The 21202-nt window shown below is 34.6% G+C and overlaps 1 protein-coding gene across 2 annotated transcripts; it reads left to right on the forward strand.

The window, feature by feature from the left end:
• Nucleotides 1-9880: 9880 nt before the first annotated feature.
• LOC118486564 lies at nucleotides 9881-16486 on the forward strand. Of its 2 annotated transcripts, none has more exons than XR_004879201.1 (2): nucleotides 9881-10513; nucleotides 10599-11125. XR_004879201.1 is itself a non-coding variant. In XM_035983105.1 (2 exons), the coding sequence occupies exon 2, from the start codon at nucleotides 15277-15279 to the stop codon at nucleotides 16225-16227; it is 951 nt and encodes a 316-aa protein (XP_035838998.1). In that variant the 5' UTR covers nucleotides 9881-10513; nucleotides 14422-15276; the 3' UTR covers nucleotides 16228-16486. The 2 variants fall into 2 exon arrangements, 1 of the variants encoding a protein (XP_035838998.1); XM_035983105.1 differs by lacking the exon at nucleotides 10599-11125 and adding an exon at nucleotides 14422-16486.
• The last annotated feature ends 4716 nt before the right edge of the window (nucleotides 16487-21202 follow it).

The raw sequence follows: 21202 nt of genomic DNA on the forward strand, positions 1-21202 counted from the left end.
CCTATGCATTCATGAAACTCGGTCATATGGTCCCCCTTAAACTCGGACCATCATGCCCTCACTAAACTCGGTCATGTGTTACACATAAAACTCGGATAAGACTTGAATCATAAACCTCAGACATCCTTATTATGAACAAAAGTCGGACCCAAAGGAAACATGGGTAAAACTCGGACCCTAGGTCATTAAACTCGGACCTGATGGGTGGGTTAAGAACTCGGATGGCTTCCCTAATGTAAAAACTCGGACCACATAAAAATAAGTAAAGATCGGACATGCCACCTTTAGAAACTCGGACCCTTTTGTTTGTTCAAAAGCTCAGACAACTTGTTTTAAAGAGTTCGGACCATATCAACTTTGTTAACCAAATTCGGACTAACATATGCATTGATCAAAACTCAGACAACAAAAATAACGATTGAATTCCAAATCATGGCACAGAATCACAAGAATCCAATCAGTTACGTTCTAGCATTCAACGATCCCAAAACCCTAACTTCATACATTTCCACAGTGCAATAATCAATCATCAATCGATCATTCTACATATCTTGCATCTAAATCATCAAGCAGTGATTCCACAACAACTCTCATCATTTCTCATTAATCAGAATCAATCAAATAGGCAGAGAGATTATCATATGAAGAACTAGGGTTTTAACATCAATCAATCATTCAACAATTAACATCACACAATGATTAAACAATTACCTTGATTCGATTCTAGATGGATTGGCAATCAACCTTGATGCAAAAGACTTGTGAACCCAAGAATGATGAGAAGGTGTTGTAGAGAGGATTAGAGGAGGTGAAAGTACGTGTTTTTGATTCTTTGTGAATGATTAGAGAATGATTAGGGAAAGGAATTAGGGCTATGACTTGTTAAAGTTTCACTATCAACCCTAAGCACCCTTTAGTATTATTTATTACAGTTTCAACACCACATTCCATTATTTGTCAAATCTTTCACAAGTAACACATAACCATGCACAACTACAAAACACTATATTATATCAAAACGTATACAGTTTCATAGCAAACCAATTGTGCAAGCAAACAAATAAACAATTAATAAACGTGCAATAAATGCGTAATAGAAATCTTGGAAATTCGAGTTGTCACACGAACCGCCACTCGATCGGATCACTATCAGATCCATGTGCATTAAAATTCTGTTTGTTTGATAAGTGATAGTCATCGAGTGGCCAGTGAGTGGCCAGTCGATCCATTCAATATTGTTTCTTTAAAGCTAATCCGATTCATGTGCATTAACTTCAGCTTTGTTAAGTGTCAAGTATCGAGTGGCGATTCGATCGAATCACCATCCGATCCTTTTCACACTTTCATATTTCACTTGTTTTGCAAATCGTCGAATGGTACGGATTGCCCCATCCGATCCTAATCACTCTATTTGTTTGTCTCACAGGTTCAAGTGTCGGATAGCAAATCGTCGGATCACCATCCGATACTTTGTTGGTGTCAGTCGTCGGATTGTCACATCATCCCCAACTTGAAAGAAATTTGGCCTCGAAATTTGACAAGTACGCACAGAGAAGTGAGGTGATGGATCGAGATTGCTGTAGGTTTTCCTAAGGTGCCACAAAAATGGTTATTTTTAAACTATTGGAGCAAAACCGTTAATGTCACACCCTCAAATTACCACCTAGGGTGTGTCCCTGTTAGGCGTGTGACGACTAGCAATGAGCCACCAATTACATTGAATCACAAGTTTAAAATAAAATTCCAATGTTTAATAATATTGAAATCCCAAACATAAGTTATCCAAAACCATAAGTTCAGCGGAAGCGTAAAGATATCAAAAAGTAAATACTAAACGATCATAATAAATAAGTGTTTGATAATTAAGTCCTCAACATGACCATGACCACTCCTGCTCTCCTGCTCTCCAGCCAACAAGCTCCTGTTCCAATCACCTAATGACCTGCGAGCATGTAACAAGTGTATCAGACAACGCTGGCGAGTTCACAGTTTTAGAAAACGTTTATTATCAGTTGTATGTAAACAGTTCAATAATACATGCAAGTAATATTGTTAATATCTCAATTCCGAACAAGACGGCTCCTGAAATACATGACTGCCCTTCCCACGTACTCCTATCTAGTACTGGGCCACGACTGGGTCATTAGTTCACATCCGTCCTATCTAGGAGCGGTGTGAGGGTGCCAAACCTAAGTAGCGCTACCAACTAATACCCGTTACCCTCCAGGTAACATAATAAGGGACTTACAAAGATGATAGGTGAGAATATTAACCAAAATACCCGTTTTTACCCAGAAGACTTATCCCTCCACGGGATACCCACTGACTGTCCCCAACCACTGGGACGCATGCTCGAATGTAGTGAACTCACCTTAGGTTGCTCGGTAGGCTTAAATTCCTTGTCCGTATTAAATCAAGTGTGTCCTATTTTCAATTGTTGACCATAGTTAGGACTACGTTCAATATTTAACACCATGTTTATCACATAATAATTATCACACATTTGGTTGCTCATGTAATAAATAATAACAGTTTTGTAAATCACATTTAAGTGCATAGTCTCTATATCGACCCACCATTAAACCAATGACATTTTTCATTGCCCAACACTTAAACAAGTAACACTCTTTATTAAACTATAACAATCAAACATGAAATAACTTAGAGGCCACCGCTCGAGTTCAGCCGGTCTCATGGCCCACATAAGCTACTGCCAAAAAAACGTATAACCCCCCTCCACTAACTTCATGTACAGCCTACAACCCACATAGCATACCCGGCCCAAAGCAGATCACAATACATGTACAAACATCACAGCCCAACGGTGTATATGACTCAGCCCATTAACTATTTTAATGCACCGATTCCTTGCTTTTACGTGCATAGCAGCGGCCACATGATTATAACATTGTTTTTATATGACATCATGTGATATATTATAACATTGGTCGATATTTATAGAACCTCCACATGATTATAATCAAACCACTTCATTAGTGGCTGACACACCCACCTTGGGTAAATGAACCATGTGCACCAAGTCATGTGAGGCCTGACAATACTCCATAACTCAACAACCTAGCTATTAGTGTGTCAATCAAACATCATCATCGGACTCATAATAACTCATAACATGACCATATATATCCTAAAATCCTATGTATCATACATCATGCAGTCCACTATCCAACCTCATGCAAGGGTGCTGTCCAACCAAAAATGTGCGGCTCATTTGCACCAATCAAATTAATCCAAGAACAATACTAGCCCACTTACAACTATCGGCTACACACACACATGATATGAATTCTGTATTTTGTTTCTATAGGCCCACCGATTACACACATTTATTGACTTCAGTTCAATAAACATATCTATACTATCATCATGTTATCCCTACATATAATCGATCACCAGCAGCCTATATTATCTGACCATTTACGGGCGCACATAACGGTTCACATAAAGTTATTTCATGCTATCTTGACATCTAGATAGTTTCACATATTCACGTGTTCTGACACTTCAACCCATACTACTCAATAATAAAGGATAATCAATCAGTCCAATTAGTACATATCATGAATAATCAATGAACCAACAATATGCAGACAATGCATTCAAGAACATCGATCAATAAATCAAGTAGAAGAGCATTATACTAACCGATTTGAAGGCAAAAGAGGGGGGGCTGCCGTCCAACTTGTGGTTATTAGGGTTTGCTATAAGGTCTCATCCTAGTTTACGTTACCCACAATCCCTTAATATATAACTCGAAGTCTTAAAGCATAATGTGGGCTCATAAATTGTGGGTCAAGTCTCAACAGTGGGCCGAAGTTAAAGCCTAAATGTGGGCCGAGTTCTAATATGTAAATCATAAGGAGATAGTTTAAAGAGTTGGGCCGAGTGGCCCAATGGTGCATTCGACAAGTGCAGGCGCGGCCCACATGGTGTACGTATTATCTAACCGAGTTGCCGTAAGTTACGATTTGAGTTAAACGAGGCTATATCCGCACATAACCTTAACATATCGAAAGAAAAGAATAGATAACCAGATTAGAATAGATAACGAGATTAAACGCTACTAACCTTAGAAGTTTGAGTTGTCACAGTTAAAATGACCAAACCACAGGGAGCAAAACAGATATATATATATATATAGGAGAAGGATCCGTTAGAAACCACCCTTTATTGTGAGAACCGCGAGAACCAGTGTGAACACAAATAGTAATACCCCAAAAAAAACCTAAAAAACACCTAAAAATTTTTTTACTATTTTTTTGGAAAAATCAATATATTTCATTTATAAAAAAAAAATTTCAAAATTTTTTTTTCGAGTAACAGTTATGCATGCACATGTGCATTTGTATCATGTTTTGACAAATTCCGTAATTCATTACAAATATTAGACAATTGCACTTTCATTTACACTAGCACGTGTAATACACTACTTTTTACCTTGACAATATTAGAAATGCACATGTGCATCTATATGTATCAACATGAAATAAGGTGTGTTGGTACACTAGTTTCTCTTTCATCTATCATTCCATCCATAATACTCAAACATGCACATGTACATTTTTGTCATTTCTTTGACAAATTTCGTAATTCATTACAAATATTAGACAATTGCACTTTTATTTACACTACCATATGTAATACACTACTTTTTACATGACCAATATTATAAATGCACATGTGCATCTATATATATCAACATGAAATAAGGTGTTTTAGTACACTACTTTGAATACACTTTCCCTTTCATCTATCATACCATCCATAATACACTAACATTACCTTCTACCATCCATAATACGATACCATTACCTCCTACCATCCATAATACAATACCATTACCAATATTTTCACTTTATTACATGTATATCAACACCATTTATATGATCCAATCAACATATTACATTATAAATTGACAACTATAACCAAACCATCAACCACTAGATATAACTAACCAAAAAACATGTATATAGGCCTACTTCTCCATTTAAAATCACAAACTTTTTTACCAAAACACGTTATATCATGGTTATACATAATGATGCACATGTGCATTTTGAATATTGGTAATGTAAAAAGTAGTGTATTACGGATGTGGTATGGTAAATTAAAGTGCAATTGTCTATTACTGGTAACGTATTACGAAATTTGTCGAAGTAAGCATACATATGCACATGTGCATGTGCATGGATAACTGTTACTTGAAAAAAAAAAGTTTTTTTTTTTTTTGCTAACTAATATAGCAATTTTTTTAAATATTAAAAAAAATTTGAGTGCTTTTTGATTTTTCTTTTTTAGATTTTTTTTTGTTTTCACATTGGTTCTTGCAATAAGGGTGGTTCTCAAATGAACCTTACCCTATATATATATATATATATATATATATATATATATATATATATATATATATATATATATATATATATATATATATATATAAAAGCAACAATAAGAATCATGTTCTTGAAAATGTCTTAGATTAACAAATTGTTGTCCCAAGTAAATAATATTGATATTTTGATCCTATAATCATACTATCATAAGCAAAATAATGTATACTTAATCAACATATAGCTATTTGACATATCCTATATATAGCTATTTGACATATCCTGTTGTTGTAAATGATATTATTTTATAGAAAGTGTAGAAAGATTTAACATTCAACAAGGATAAATACATTGTGATATAGTTTTTGTTGAAAACATTTTTCGTTGTTTTTTTTATAAAGATACATCATATTATTACGGTACCGTACCGTACCATACCGAACAACATCAGTAGCCGTATTTGTATTAATTTTATGCAACATTGTGATATATTTTTTATTGAAAATGTTAGTTTATTGTTTTTTAAAGGAAACATACATCATATTACTACGGTACCATACCGAACTTCATGTGGTATTTGTATTCATTTTCATGATAACCGCTTTCCATAATTATTCATATACACAACTTTGTCGGTGAATGTAACATCCGGCCTTCGCACCACCAATATTGTCTGCTTTGCCCCCCATGGGTTGCCCATCCAGGAACTCACGGATTTGTGTTTGGTCGCCCCTGGTGGAAACTTCCTAGCAGGTCACCCATCCTAGTGGGATTTGCCCGCGGTAAGATACCACCCCAAAGCACGAGCATTTGTTGATTGTATATATATATCCAGAAGCAACAATAAGAATTAATCAAATTAAAAGCATCATAACACAAACATAATGACATATTTTGAAGTTTATGAGAAAACTAAATTAGCCTTTAAAAATCTTAAATTTATGCCAAGTTGACATCCTTAAGAGGGTTCATTTTATCAAGGTACGTATAATGAAGTTGTAAAATGCAGGAAAGTAAACTATGAACTTAAACATTCTAGACAAAAAATAAAGCAAAAATTTATAATGTTACTAGAGATGTTATAATAAAACAACCATGTTTTGATTCTTACAAATCATAAACCTAATTTGCAACAACCATATTTACCTCCATATGTTGTTAAATAGCTACAAAACTAATATAATACACAATGACTAAAAATATATTGTTATAATTTGGCTTTATGTATATTTAAAATAGCTCATTAATAGTAAATAAAGTTTACCATCGTAAGAGTTCCAACTTTATATTTAAAATAGCTAACTAATCGTAAATAAAGTTTACCCATCGTAATAGTTGCAACTTTAAGTTACTAAATGATATCAATGCATTTAAAACTAAAGAATCGAACTGCAGATGATATCAATCTAGTTTCTTGTAAAGGCATTCATAATGCTTCTAGATAAAAACTAATTTGTTTAACATTAAAATTTGAGGCTTGTCTTTTAGACGGATGTCACATAATTAACTAAACATAAGTTAGTTCAAAATCAAAATACACATACTGAGATAATACACGATAAGCTCTTAATTACTACTATTTATAGGACAATCTATATTAAAGGCAAGTAATGCATGTTTTAACAATATATGTTATCAAAATTCAAACCCAGCGACAATATTTGAAATTAATCACTCAAATAGTAGGATAATAAAATAATTATATACCAGGGGCTAGTTGCTAATTAAAATAAATAATATAAGTAACAGAAAATAGTTTTGAAAAAACCGTTTTCATCAAAATCAAACTTTGTTTTAAAAAAAAAAACTATTATTTGCCGTAAGAAATTACACATCGGCTATACAATTGAGTTAATTCATTATAACAATCATTACTATAGTAAAATGCTAATAATCCATTTACCGATTGAGTTTATTTAGTGTGTTGATTAATTACAAATTACAAGATAATAATATATTAATATTAACTATATAAAAAATAAAACACAGAAGTTTCTTTTTTCTTTAATACTAACCCGCTAAACTAAGTCGTGATGATATCTGATTACTTCTGTTATTTTCAAAACGTTATTTACCTTTCAAATTAATTACTTTGATTCAAATCCGAAAAAAAACAAAAATAAATTGGGTTGTTAAATAAATAAAATCAAACTCATATATCACTTACTTAACCAGATGCAAAACCTAGATGCATACCTAACCGTTTCATCTTCCCCATCTAGATTCTAGTTCCCTCGCATCTAACAAAACCCAATTTCCATATTACCATTAAAGTTCATAAATAAAATTAGGATTACCTTTCAAATTCAGTGATTTTCGCATCCGTATATTCTATGGATGAGGTAGCTATCGATCAAATTTAATCATCGAGTAACAAGAGCAGGGATATGTGGTTCTCTGCAGATGGACAGATTGTCGGGGGGGGGGGAATGAGAAAAAGTGTTGGATTTACGGTGACGACGATGGCTTGGAAACTAGTGTTTATGAGAAAAACGCTTTCATGCTGATAACGTGTTGTGAAACTGACCTAATAACACAATAAAAGAAAAGAACAATAGAGAGAAAAAATATATAATATTTCCTTGATAAGTGTGTCTAATACAAGAGATACAATGTAATATATATAGGAGAAAAACTTAGAGAATAAGTCATCCTATTTTAGGAGTTGATAACCATAATAATATAGTATATTTATAACAATAAATTTTTTTTAATGGCACTTTTTTAATCTCTTTGATCTATGGAACTTAAACCCAACATCTTGTCCTCCCAAACACAAATATTTAAAGGTTTCCTTTGATTAAAAAGCGATTACTTTTTTGAACGGCTAATTTTCCCCTTTAATACTTACACCTTCAAGGATTGAACACTAACCTCCTCATAAGAAATGATTCCTCTTACCAATTAGGATATAGCCTAAGTGGCTGTGGCGGTTACTAATCCACACTAAATATATGAAAATTTAAATAAACAAAAAATATTAAAAGCTTGGAGATCCGCGTCTTACATATTTAGTTCTAAATTGATTTATTATGAAAATTAAATAAAAAAGACAAGAAAAAAAATACACTAAAAACTTGGAGATCCTTGTTTTACACATTTACTTCTAAATTGATTATCATAAATGTTTTCGGTTGTAAATCAAGTTCAGCTACCAAACTTCACCAAACTTCGCCAATCAATTACCTAAAATCGTTGGTTGTATCTTTTCAATTGAAATTAATTGTTTTTAGAAGCCAAGTCACTCGTAAGAGGCTCAAGAATTAATTTTTAAAAAATTCGATGTACTTAGATATTGGTTAGGGAAAATGTTTAAATCTGAATAAACCCAAAGGAACAAATAGAATAAATCGTTAATCGAATCGACAAAGACACCTAGCCTCCATGCTAAATATCGTGGAGCTAAACGGCTTTAGCATACGGTCTAAACGTACATGGGGTTATCATTAGTCATTATATTTCATCACACACCATTCTTAATCACCAGTTCACACCCCACTCCATTAGATTTCATTCACCCTATCACATTTGTAATGGTCGTCACTTATTACATTTCATCACTCACTTTTTCATAAGTTAAAATAAAATATTTTAGACAAATAATGAAAATTGCATTAAACTTATAAAAGTATATTAAAAATAAAAACATAAACTAGCGAATTTGAATAAAAATCAAACGTTGAAAAGAATTAATAATATTGAAATTAAATAAAAACAACCTAAAAGGTACTTGGCCAATTTCACTTGGCCCAAATTTTTCGTTCGTGTTCTATGAGAATCAACCCATACGGTTCTTCGGTGTTTTCATGCGGTTGGCTCAAAACGTTCAAATATTTACTCTTCTCGATCTCAACGAAGTATTTCATATGTTGTACTTATCTTGTTAACTTTATATCCGCCAATAACTTGTGTTGTTCTCTATTCTCCACTATATCCAACATTTTTGCCAACTTGAATTCGTGCATGGAATTCACCCAACCTTCTTTCCCTTGCTTGACTACTCGAAACTTTTCCTCTGTTGCAGCATTCTTGGTGTTGTGTCGTCATTTAAATTGATATCGAGAATGTTGTTTGATAAGCATCCGTTGAGGTTGTGTAATTTTGCAACTCAGCGTTTTAATATCTTTTTTGAGAACCCCGCTGGGCCATCAAGATCAACTAATAGATTGGGTACCCATTTATCATGAGTCATCACAATTTCCCAAGCTTTTAAATGAATAAATCTAGTTTTTCTTTGAGTAGTGAGTGTTTAGTACTCGTCTCAGGCTACTTGGATTACATCCACGTCATTTGTTCCACTTGGTTGATTGCCAAGCTAAAATTTATTTAAAAAAATATACGAATATTAATAATTAAAAAAATAAAGTTATTTATTTTACATTTTATAAATAAAAAAGTATCAAAGCTACGGTACCGATTCAATCGATCTAATACAAACATAATGACATATTTTGAAGTTTATAAGAAAACTAAATTAGCCATTAAGAATCTTAAATTTAAGCTAACTTGACATCATTAAGAGGGTTTATTTCATCATGGAACGTATAATGAAGTTGTAAAATGCAGGAAAGTAAATTATGAACTTAAACATTCTAGACAAAAATCAAAGAAAAAATCTATAATGTAATAAACTATGTTGTGACCGGAGATGTTAAAATAAAACAACCACGTTTTGATTCTTACAAATCATTAACGTAATTTGCAACAAGCATATTTACCTCCAACCATTATTATATAGCTACATAACTAATATAATTCACAATGATTAAAAATATATTTTATTGTACATTATTTTTCTTGTAACTTATAAAAAGTTTGTTTATTCTAAAAAAGCATAACATATATGTGGGTATAAATACATAAATGATGTGCAATGTTTAAACGGGTAAATTAAACTATCATGCATGATGCACGTTATATGCATGATCTAACGGGTAAATCAAAACATCATGCAAGATGCATGTTTAAACTCGTAAATTAAACCATCACCATTCTACCATCCTATTGATGTGCCTATAAATACGTTTATTTTGTCCATTAAAACTCTACTTATCTTAAATATTCATAGAATAATACAAACATAAAGTTATACCGCACAATGATGCAGCATGTGAAATCACATACGATGGTAATTCTCCTGTTACTACTGATTTGTTACACCGGTAAGCTCTAGTTATCATAATATTTTTTCATGTCACATGTTTTAAATAAACATCCTAATCAACATCTTGGCTTTTGGATTTTAAGGTGGGAAACAGGATCTCAATGACGTCAAAACCCTTGAGGGTCTACTACAATAAAAATGTGATTTTCAATGTGATGGAAATGGACTTGTTAGTAAAAACTTTTGTTGTACATCGGTGAAAAATGAAATTTGTTGCTTCATAAAAGTAAAAATGTGTTTAGAAATATGTCCTAAAACCAAAAACAATTGTTGTTCAAAGTAAATAATATTGATATTTTGATGCTAAAATCATACTGTAATAAAGAAAATAATGTATACTTAATCAACATATAGCTATTTGAAAAATCATGTTGTTGCAAATGATATTATTATATAGAAAGTGTAGAAAGATATAACATTCAACAAGGATAAATGCATTGTGATATAATTTTTATTAAAAACATTTTTTGTTGTTTTTTATAAAGATTCATCATATTGCTACCATTCCGTAACATACCGAACAACATCAGTAGCAGTATTTGTATTATTTTTATGCAACATTGTGATATATTTTTTTATTCAATTATATATATATATATATATATAGGCAAAAGATCAAATACAAATAATCTTAACATACTAAACATACAAATTGAAGGAAAACCCAAAAAGACAAGGTGGCATTTTTGTAATTACCACCAACTATCAAAGTTACAACCAAAAATACCTAAAAAAACACAATTTTTTTTTAACATTTTTTATTAAAAAATCGCTACATTTCGTTAGCAAAAAAAAAAAAATAATAATTTTTTTTTGCTGCTACTAAAAGTAGCGATTTTTTAATAAAAAATGTTAAAAAATAAAATAAAATAATTTGTGTGTTTTTTTTTTATTTTTTTAGATTTTTTAGGTTTTTGGGGGTTTGGTTTTTAGCATTTTAGCTTGGGTGGGGGGGGGGGGGGGGGGGGGTAGGTTTTTTTAGGTTTTTGGGGGTTTGGGGGGGGGGGGTTAGGTTTTTTTTTAGGTTTTTTGGGGGTTTAGTTTTTAGCATTTTAGCTTGGGTGGGGGGGGGGTTAGGTTTTTTTTAGGTTTTTGGGGGGTGGGGGGGGGTTTTAGGTTTTTGGGGGGCGGTGGGGGAGGGGGGTTTAGGTTTTTTTTTTTTTTTGGGGGGGGGGGTTAGGTTTTTTTTAGGTTTTGGGGGTGGGGGGGGGGGTAGGTTTTTTTAGGTTTTTGGGGGTTTAGGGGGGGGGGGGGGGTTAGGTTTTTTTTTAGGTTTTTTGGGGGTTTAGTTTTTAGCATTTTAGCTTGGGTGGGGGTTAGGTTTTTTTTTAGGTTTTGGGGGTGGGGGGGGTTTAGGTTTTTGGGGGGCGGTGGGGGAGGGGGGTTTAGGTTTTTTTTTTTTGGGGGGGGGGTGGGGTTAGGTTTTTTTTATGTTTTTTTTAGCATTTAGCTTGGGGGGGGGTTAGGTTTTTTTTTTAGGTTTTTGGGGGGTGGGGGGTTTAGGTTTTTTTTTGGGGTGGGGGGAGTGGTTAGGTTTTTTTAGAGGTATTTGTAGAGTAACTTTGATAGTTATTGATAATTACAAAAATGCCACCTTGTCTTTTTGAGTTTTCCTTCAATTTGTATGTTTAGTATGTTAAGATTATTTGCACAAGAACTTTACCCTATATATATATATATATATACACATATATATGAATAACATAAAAATCTATAATATATTCAACAAGGATAAATGCATTGTGATATAATTGAATAAAAAAAATATATCACAATGTTGCATAAAAATAATACAAATACTGCTACTGATGTTGTTCGGTATGTATGTTTCGGAATGGTAGCAATATGATGAATCTTTATAAAAAGACAACAAAAATGTTTTTAATAAAAATTATATCACAATGCATTTATCCTTGTTGAATGTTATATCTTTCTACACTTTCTATAAAATAATATCATTTGCAACAACATGATTTTTCAAAAAGCTATATGTTGATTAAGTATACATTATTTTCTTTATTACAGTATGATTATAGCATCAAAATATCAATATTATTTACTTTGGACAACAATTGTTTTTGGTTTTAGGACATATTTCTAAACACATTTTTACTTTTATGAAGCAACAAATTTCATTTTTCACCGATGTACAACAAAATTTTTTACTAACAAGTCCATTTCCATCACATTGAAAATCACATTTTTGTTGTAGTAGACCCTCAAGGGTTTTGACGTCATTGAGATCCCTTTTCCCACCTTAAAATCCAAAAGCCAAGATGTTGATTAGGATGTTTATTTAAAACATGTGACATGCAAAAATATTATGATAACTAGAGCTTACCGGTGTAACAAATCAGTAGTAACAGGAGAACTACCATCGTATGTGATTTCACATGCTGCATCATTGTGCAGTATAACTTTATGTTTGTATTATTCTATGAATATTTAAGATAAGTAGAGTTTTAATGGACAAAATAAACGTATTTATAGGCACATCGATAGAATGGTGATGGTTTAATTTACCAGTTTAAACATGCATCTTGCATGATGTTTTAATTTACCCGTTAGATCATGCATATAACGTGCATCATGCATGATAGTTTAATTTACCCGTTTAAACATTGCACATCATTTATGTATTTATACCCACATATATGTTATGCTTTTTTAAAACAATCAAACTTTTTATAAGTTACAAGAAAAATAATGTACAATAAAAATATGTTTTTAATCATTGTGAATTATATTAGTTATGTAGCTATATAATAATGGTTGGAGGTAAATATGCTTGTTGCAAATTACGTTAATGATTTGTAAGAGCTCTTCTGATTGACTCGTTTGGGTCACGAACCGATCCTGCAAAGTTCGTTCAATTAAACATCTTTGCTCGTTTCGGCATTCCAAGGGTTATTATTAGTGATGGTGGGTCGCATTTTAAAAATTTTAACTTCGGAAAGTTGTTGAAGCGGTACAATGTGAACCCCTGAATCGCTACGCCGTATCATCCGCAAACAAGTGGACAAGTCGAAGTGTCCAACCGTCAAATCAAAGAAATTCTCATGAAGACCGTGCGAACGGATAGAAAAGATTGGTCAAGTAAATTAGATGATGCGTTGTGGGCATATAGGACGGCCTACAAAAGTCTAATTAGTACAACTCCTTACCGGATGGTGTATGGTAAAGGATGTCATTTGCCAATGGAGTTAGCTCATCGGGCACATTGGGCAATTAAAACGGTGAACGCGGATTACGATGAAGCATGTAAGATTCAGAAGTTATAGTTGAGCGAGATAGAAGAGATTCGAGATGAAGCTTACGAGTGTGCATCGGCGTACAAGGATAAGCTCACAAAGGTTCATAATGCGAAGATTAAGAAGCGAACCTTTGAAGTGGGCCAGAAAGTGTGGTTGTATAACTCAAGATTAAAGTTATTCGCGGGCAAGCTAAAAAGTAAATGGATGGGTCCTTATCATTAGGCGAGTGGGTCGATTCGGTGATGTTGATATCCAAGATGTTCAAACCAACAAGCAACAAACGGTAAACAGGCATCGGCTTAAGCCGTATTTGGAAAGCAATGACATCAACAATCTAGAGCTTGACAAGGTGGGTTACATCCTACGCCCAGTGAATGAGGAACAAGAATGAGAGGCCCAGGTTTGGTAGTGTACATATGCAGTTTAGTTTAGTTTGTTTTGTTTTGAATAATTATCGTATCCCCTTAAACTTATGTTCGAAACAAGTGTTCAGGACAACACGGGTTTTTCGTAGGGGGTAGGGTAATTTCCATGTTTTTCGAAAAATACAAAAACCACAAAAATTATAAAACTTAAAAGAAACAAATATATTTAGCAACACAAGTTTTTTGGAGAATTGTAGACTCCCAGGTCCTACCGTAAGTTACGACAGGTACTGTAGCTTACGGTAGCCTGGGTTTACAAAACTCCTTACGCTAGAAAGCTACTAGAGTACGGTAGGATTTTTCTTTCAGGAGCTACCGTAACTTATGGTAGCCCCTGGCAGACTAAGAGGTGCAGTAGGTCACGGATTAATATAAAAAATAAAATAATAGCAAATCACGTGATTCATCCCCACCCATTCGATTTCCTGCATTTATCCCTATCCACACATTACCTTTTCACTAACCATCTCTTTCACATAACCCTAGTTCCTCCATAACCTTCCACACCTTCAATTCTTCATATCTCTCTCAAATCTTAACCAAATCCTCTGATTTCGGGGTCTTTTTTGAGGGAAATTTCAAGAGCTTTCTGATTTTGGGTTGGAATTTAGAAGAAAACAACATTTTCTGGTCTGATTTGCATGTTTTAAAGTCGAAAATTTTGGGGTTTTAGGAGGTTACTTATTTTTGAGGTTCCTTTGTATCTTTGCATCTAGAAACTCAAGGTATGTGATGTTTTCACTCTCTTTTTGATGATGCATTATGAAATTGAGGGTTAATGTTTCTACTTGTTATAACACACACTTGCTTGTTCATAGTTGATGATATGAAATTGTTAGTTTGGAAGATGGCTATGGTTGTAAAAGTTAAGTTGATGCTAAATTTCTGAATTTTGGGAAATCTTTACATTGTAGAGGCATCATGCCAAATTTTGAAAAAATATAATATGAAACCTTGTGTTTATTGGCATCTACAACCATAGTTACAAGCAATATCTGGATCCGACGGATAAGCCGGTATGGGAGGCGGGTCCATTGGATGACCAACCGATAGAGTGGCAACCAACTTTGTTTAATGATCGCATGAACCGGTTGAAAGATAAAGCGGCGGCATTTATTTGTGAGAAAGAAGTGAAGGAAGTGGAGTTTGGTCCCCTTAATGTGTTTGCTCGATTTCGAGCATTGGGTTGGGAGGCGGCGTTGAATTGTTATGATCGCGATAACAAGAATTTGTTTGAAAATGAAATCCAAGAGTGGATGGCCACTCCCACATGTCCCAAGTATAACAAGCCACAACAAATGAAACTAATCGGCACAGTGAATGGTATAGAAGTTGAGATGTCGTTTGACACTTTGAGGAAGTTGGCAAAGTTTGACAGTTTGGTCGCAAGAGACTATATGTTCCCATCTCTCGACGATTTGTTTCATAAGCCGAAAGCCCATCCACGATGGAATGATATGTTGGAAGCTTTATTTCTATCGGGTACTTACCATGGCACACTTTATAGGAAAACTCTGAAGATTGAAGCCAAGTTGTTGCTCATGATTTGTATTTACAATGTGATCACGAGGAGGGGGGATAAGCAGGAAGTTAGATTCCCTGAGGTGCCCGTTCTTTATGCTTTGCTTCATGGGTCACCCCGTTTTCCATTCCGGTACTTGGTGATTATTAACGTGTGGATATGTCGGAACAAAGTTGGAAGGAGTATTATTCCCTATTGCCGAATAATCACAAGATTGCTCAAGATGTACAAAGCTATTACGCCGGAGGATAAGGGTGCTATGAAAAGACATAGGCATTTTGATATTCGAAGGATGGGAAGTGGGTGGACTTATGATGAATCTGAGAGATATTATAAGTTGAAATCTGAAGGTCAACGGTGGTGTGCGTTGAAGGTGGATGCGAGAGCATTGCAGCCGGGTGAGGATGATGAGCCCGAGAGTGATGATGAGCCCCGAAGTGGGGATGATGATTATGCTGATGAGCCAAATATGGAACACATGGATGTTGTGACACCCCAGGAAAACCAGTAAATGATGCAACTTACCTAGCTTCCACACAACTGCACATGCTAAATTTCGGGATGAAATTTCTTTCAAGTTGGGGATAATGTGACAACTCGAGTTTCTAAGATTCCATCTTCGCACTGTTACATGTTAATTGTTAGATTGTTTGTTGACACGATTTGTTGTTTCACAACTGCACACGTTATAGTATGTTGAATCGTACTGTGGTTGATATTTTATATATGTTGGTGTACATTATATAAGTGTGTATGTGATTTATATATGTTTGATGGGATGTGTATAACTAATAAAACTAGAATACAGAATACTTGGCCAAACATTCCTCACGAAAACACTCCCACTTGAAAACACCCCCCACCCACGAAATCATTCCGGATGAAAACACTTGTGTTTTCGTCCAGCATGTAATCAACGAAATCAGATTGGGCTTTAGGCCCAGTAGTGGGTCAGTTAATATTGTTCGCAACCCTTACGTGAAACTGTTATTTGGCAAACCCTAATCACCTCGTCTCTCTCTCTCGCTGCCTTTGAAACCGACCGACAGCCGTGAAAGGCTTGAGCCATACATCACTCGAAGTATCATCTTTTCTGCTTTGGTTAGTAATCTGTTACTTATGATTTTGTTTTATTGAAATCATGTGACTACTTGTTGACATCACGAATTAACAGTTAGTGAGTAATGATGATGAGCATGTGATTTGAATTAATTTGTATATTAGGGGTCCATTGCAATATTAGTGGTGTGATGCATGTTGTCTACGTTCGATTAATGTCGGTAATCTCGTTATGATGGTAGATGTTAGATAATTAACAGATTAGGATTCTTTATGCATATGTTGATTACTGAATGATCAAAACAATTTGCTAATATTGAGTAATGATTGAATGACTATATGATGGAGGTGATGTAACTGTTAGATGATTGTTGAGATTCTGTGATCTTGTGTAACTGTGGTGATGATGAAACCCCCCCCCCCCACGAAATCCCTTTATTCAACGAAAACACATTAGTGTTTTCGGCTATAAGTGTTTTCGGCCCAACAAGTGATATCGGCTCAAGGTGATTTCGGCCCAAAGGGGTTTTCGCCCACTAAGTGATTTCGTCTAATGAACTGTGACTAGTATGTTACTCGTTAACTCCATTAGTGTTTAACTTTGTTAATTAAACGTGTAACTCTGTTAAGCATGTAAACCCCTGTTAAGTGGTTAAGTTGTTAACTTTAGTTGTTTACTAACTCAGTTAGCTAACTAACACAGTTAGTTTGTTATCTCTGTTATGTATGCCATCTCAGTTAAGTTTGTTAACCTTGTTAAGTAGGTTAAAGAGTAACCATGTTAGAATAAATTATGAAAGACCGTTATGTGAAACATGAAATTGTATGCACATGATTAACTGTTTGTGCTGCATGATGATTAACTGTCCAACACACTCTGTGATTTTACTGCGATGCTAGTTACATGTGAAACATTACGAACGTGAACTGATTGAGTATACGTGCACTATAGGACGTGACTGATTATCTGTGAGCGTGTGTATTTCTTTAACAAACCGAGCAAACCAAGGTGAGTTCACTGCACTTTCTCAAGCATGCGTCCCGGTGGTTTGGGACAACTAGTAAACGTTTGTGTCACACCCCGACCACGTAAAACAACAAAACGTGGCGGAAACGTCGGGGAGTGTTGTAACAGAATCATTGTTTCACAACCATGGAATAAATAGTTTCGTTTTATTGAATTATTGAACTAAATGTTTTGATACAAATTTGATAAATATAACTATTATCCTCCAAGTTTTAAAGTCGCTAAGGCCTTGTCCATTCCTATGTGAGAATACACCAATATCATCATCAAATGCCATCAACTAATGTACCTGAAACACATGTGAAAATAGGTACGTCAGCATAAAAATGCCGGCGAGTACATAGGTTTTGTATGAGTTTCAGATTCATGGCTCGTTTTACATATTGCAATACTTATTTAAAAACCTTGTTTTGAAAAGTATAGTATTGCGACACAAATAACCAACTCAAATCAAATTGGTTATATTTTATAAAAAAAAAAATCTCGTAGCCATGATTCTTAACCCCAAAACATTTGTTTAATTAAATCCAGATTTGTAAATCGTTTATGGAATAAAACTCGAATAGTATAATATATTGTCGGAAAACCTTGTATTACAACTTTGTTTTGTTTACCATTGCCCAAGTGATCTAGATAACGCAACGATATATAATGTATTAAAAGCACTTATATATAGGAAGTACCAGCGGCGTATCCACCATGCTTTTAACACATTATACCCGCCCCGTTACCTAATCACTTCCCTAACCCAACGGTTCAAACAGATTCAAACAGTTCGTGTCAATCAACGGTTACAAACGGTTCACATAGTCAAATAGTCACATACGGTTCATATAGTCAAATGGTTACAAATGGTTCACATAATCCAACGGATCATCTAGTCAACGGTTACAAACGGTTCACATAATCAACGGTTACTAACGGTTCACATAGTCAAATGGTTACCAACGGTTTATATGATCAAATGGTTACAACGGTTCAAATGATCATATGGTTACAACGGTTCAAAATGTAAAACAATGTGTCCATATGCTGGATGAGCATATGCGACAAAATGTAGTATATGGAAATCAATGTGCTAGCATGTTAAGTGAACATACATAGCAAAACATAATGAAATCGTGTACTAATAATGTACTATTGAACATAGTAAGTATATGATATAAAAACATGGGAAACATGAAAGTATCAAGTAGGCACATGTGTTCCACCCCAAAACAGTTTGAAAACAGTAAAAGAGGGGACTATGTACTCACCTGAGGGTGCTTAGAAGTCTTGAACAACAACCAAGCAAAGCTAGAGTGATTAGGGAATCAAACGGCACCCTATATAGGTAACTATGTAAATAACCGGACCTAAATCGGGAGATAGGATAGAATGAGGTTCTATAAATCAAATGAGTAATTGAACTCATATGGTATGATTTAATAGACCCTACATTCTGATTGAAAGGCCTACCTAAGTGCTTTTGACCCGTTTCGACACGTTATGGTAACATAAGCTACTATAAGGCGTCGTTAGCGTAAAACTATGTTCGGATGGTTAACTATGTGCTATGCCAAGTCTTACATGCCCAATTATCCCTAAACATGTTACTAAATCAGATTACTTGTCAAAAATATGTTCACATAGGAAAAATACAGATTTTAGCTTCAAAAGGGCATTTTGGTCATTTCCTATGGGCATACAAGCTAACAAGCAAATGACTAACCAATCCTATGTGATCATAAGGTATATCCTCAGTGGTTATTCCCTATGCAACTATGATCACTAACTAAGCTTGGTCGGATCCTAACGATCGACCAAATGGGTCGGGTTCGGAAGTATAAGCGGTTGTTTAGTCCGCTTATCTTACGACCCTAAACAAGCACAAACTAATAGTGTCGAGTTAGACATGTCAAAACATGTCTAACCTACTGATTTGGTATCAAAACAAAGTGTTTTGATACCCTAAAGTAGTTCCGAGGCAAAATGCGTGCTAAAACGCATTTTGACCGAAACTTTGACTCGACACTACAACTAGATAACGTGGTAATCAGCGGTTATAATCGCGAAGGATTATAACTATCGTGATTACAATCACGTTTCAAAGTTCAATTGAACTTTGACTTGACCAATTGATGGTCAAAACCGAAAGTCAAACTGTTGGCCAAACTGTTTGACTTTCTGCACTACATAAGGAAAAAGCAAGAAAAAGAATGAAAGAAGCTCACTTAAGGTCCTTGCTATCTTTTCTACAAGAAGACAAAGTCCCAAATGCTTGAGAGAGAGCTCCAAAGCAGATGTGAAGAGAAGAATGAGAAGAATGAGCAAGGAATGAATGAAATGGATGGGCTATTTATACTTGTGGTGATGCTCTAGGATCATCACAAGTGGTTTGTTTAGCCATTAAGGAATAAATCTCATCCATACAAGTGTTAGGAGCAGGTGCAAAGCCTTGGAGAGCACTTAAACTTGCTCAACACACCAAGAATTTACCAAAACAGCCCCTGAATTTGCAAACAGATGCTGAAAACACACTTTCTGCCCAGATGAGGCGCTCACGTAGCGCTAGGGCATAGGCCTTAGGGCTCGCGCTACGCTAGCATGTATCAGGTTCAGCAAAGTTTCAAAATTGACAGAAATGGTCCCTGCACGTGTTTAAAGCCTTTTTCGATGCGTTTAAACCCCGTTAACCTCATTTCAAGGCTCTAAAATGAAGTTAAAGCATAGGGGACTCAAAACATGCTCAAAAACATCTCGGATGTCGGTTCGTTTGGTCGTACGGTCACGTTGTTCGGTTATTTACGACGAAACTCGAACGGACGCGAAAACGATCCAAATTAAGCGACGAATGGAATTTTTGCATGGCGATCACTAAAACAAAAATATTTTAGTGTGTACAAAAATTTTGGATGTCCAGATGTGTCCAGAACGTAAGATATGCGCGAAAATGCAAACTTACGCCGTTTATGACACTTTTAGTCCCTGTAAGATCATATAAGCATGTTTTCACACACCGAACCTATCAAAGCTTATTTCTAAGCCATATTTAGGTTATATATGGTATGTTTAACTTATGATCAAGTTCCGGACTGTTCGACACCATACGAATCGGTATAGTTTCGCAGTTTGACACAAATAGTCCCTGCGATCGAATAAACTTGATTTCGGCATACCAAACCATCCAAAACTTATTTCTAAGTTATGTAAAGGTTATTTAAGGTATGTTAAGCCTATGTCACTATTCCGGAGTGTTTGTTGCATTAAACTGGTTATATTTACGCATCAGATCGTGTATAACCTTCCAGAAAGCGACTTAAAGCCCGAAATCGAACAAGAATTGATATGTGCAAATGATACACATATTTTCACAATTCCCAAGTATGAAATACAAAATTTCATTGGTTTGGCATTTGTT

This window comes from Helianthus annuus, chromosome 2, assembly GCF_002127325.2.
Source record: "Helianthus annuus cultivar XRQ/B chromosome 2, HanXRQr2.0-SUNRISE, whole genome shotgun sequence".
NCBI lineage: Eukaryota > Viridiplantae > Streptophyta > Magnoliopsida > Asterales > Asteraceae > Helianthus > Helianthus annuus.

What these genes read in the sequence shown, in the direction of transcription:
- LOC118486564 (XM_035983105.1), top strand. Translation starts at nt 15,277, where the DNA reads ATGAACCGGTTGAAAGATAAAGCGGCGGCATTTATTTGTGAGAAAGAA.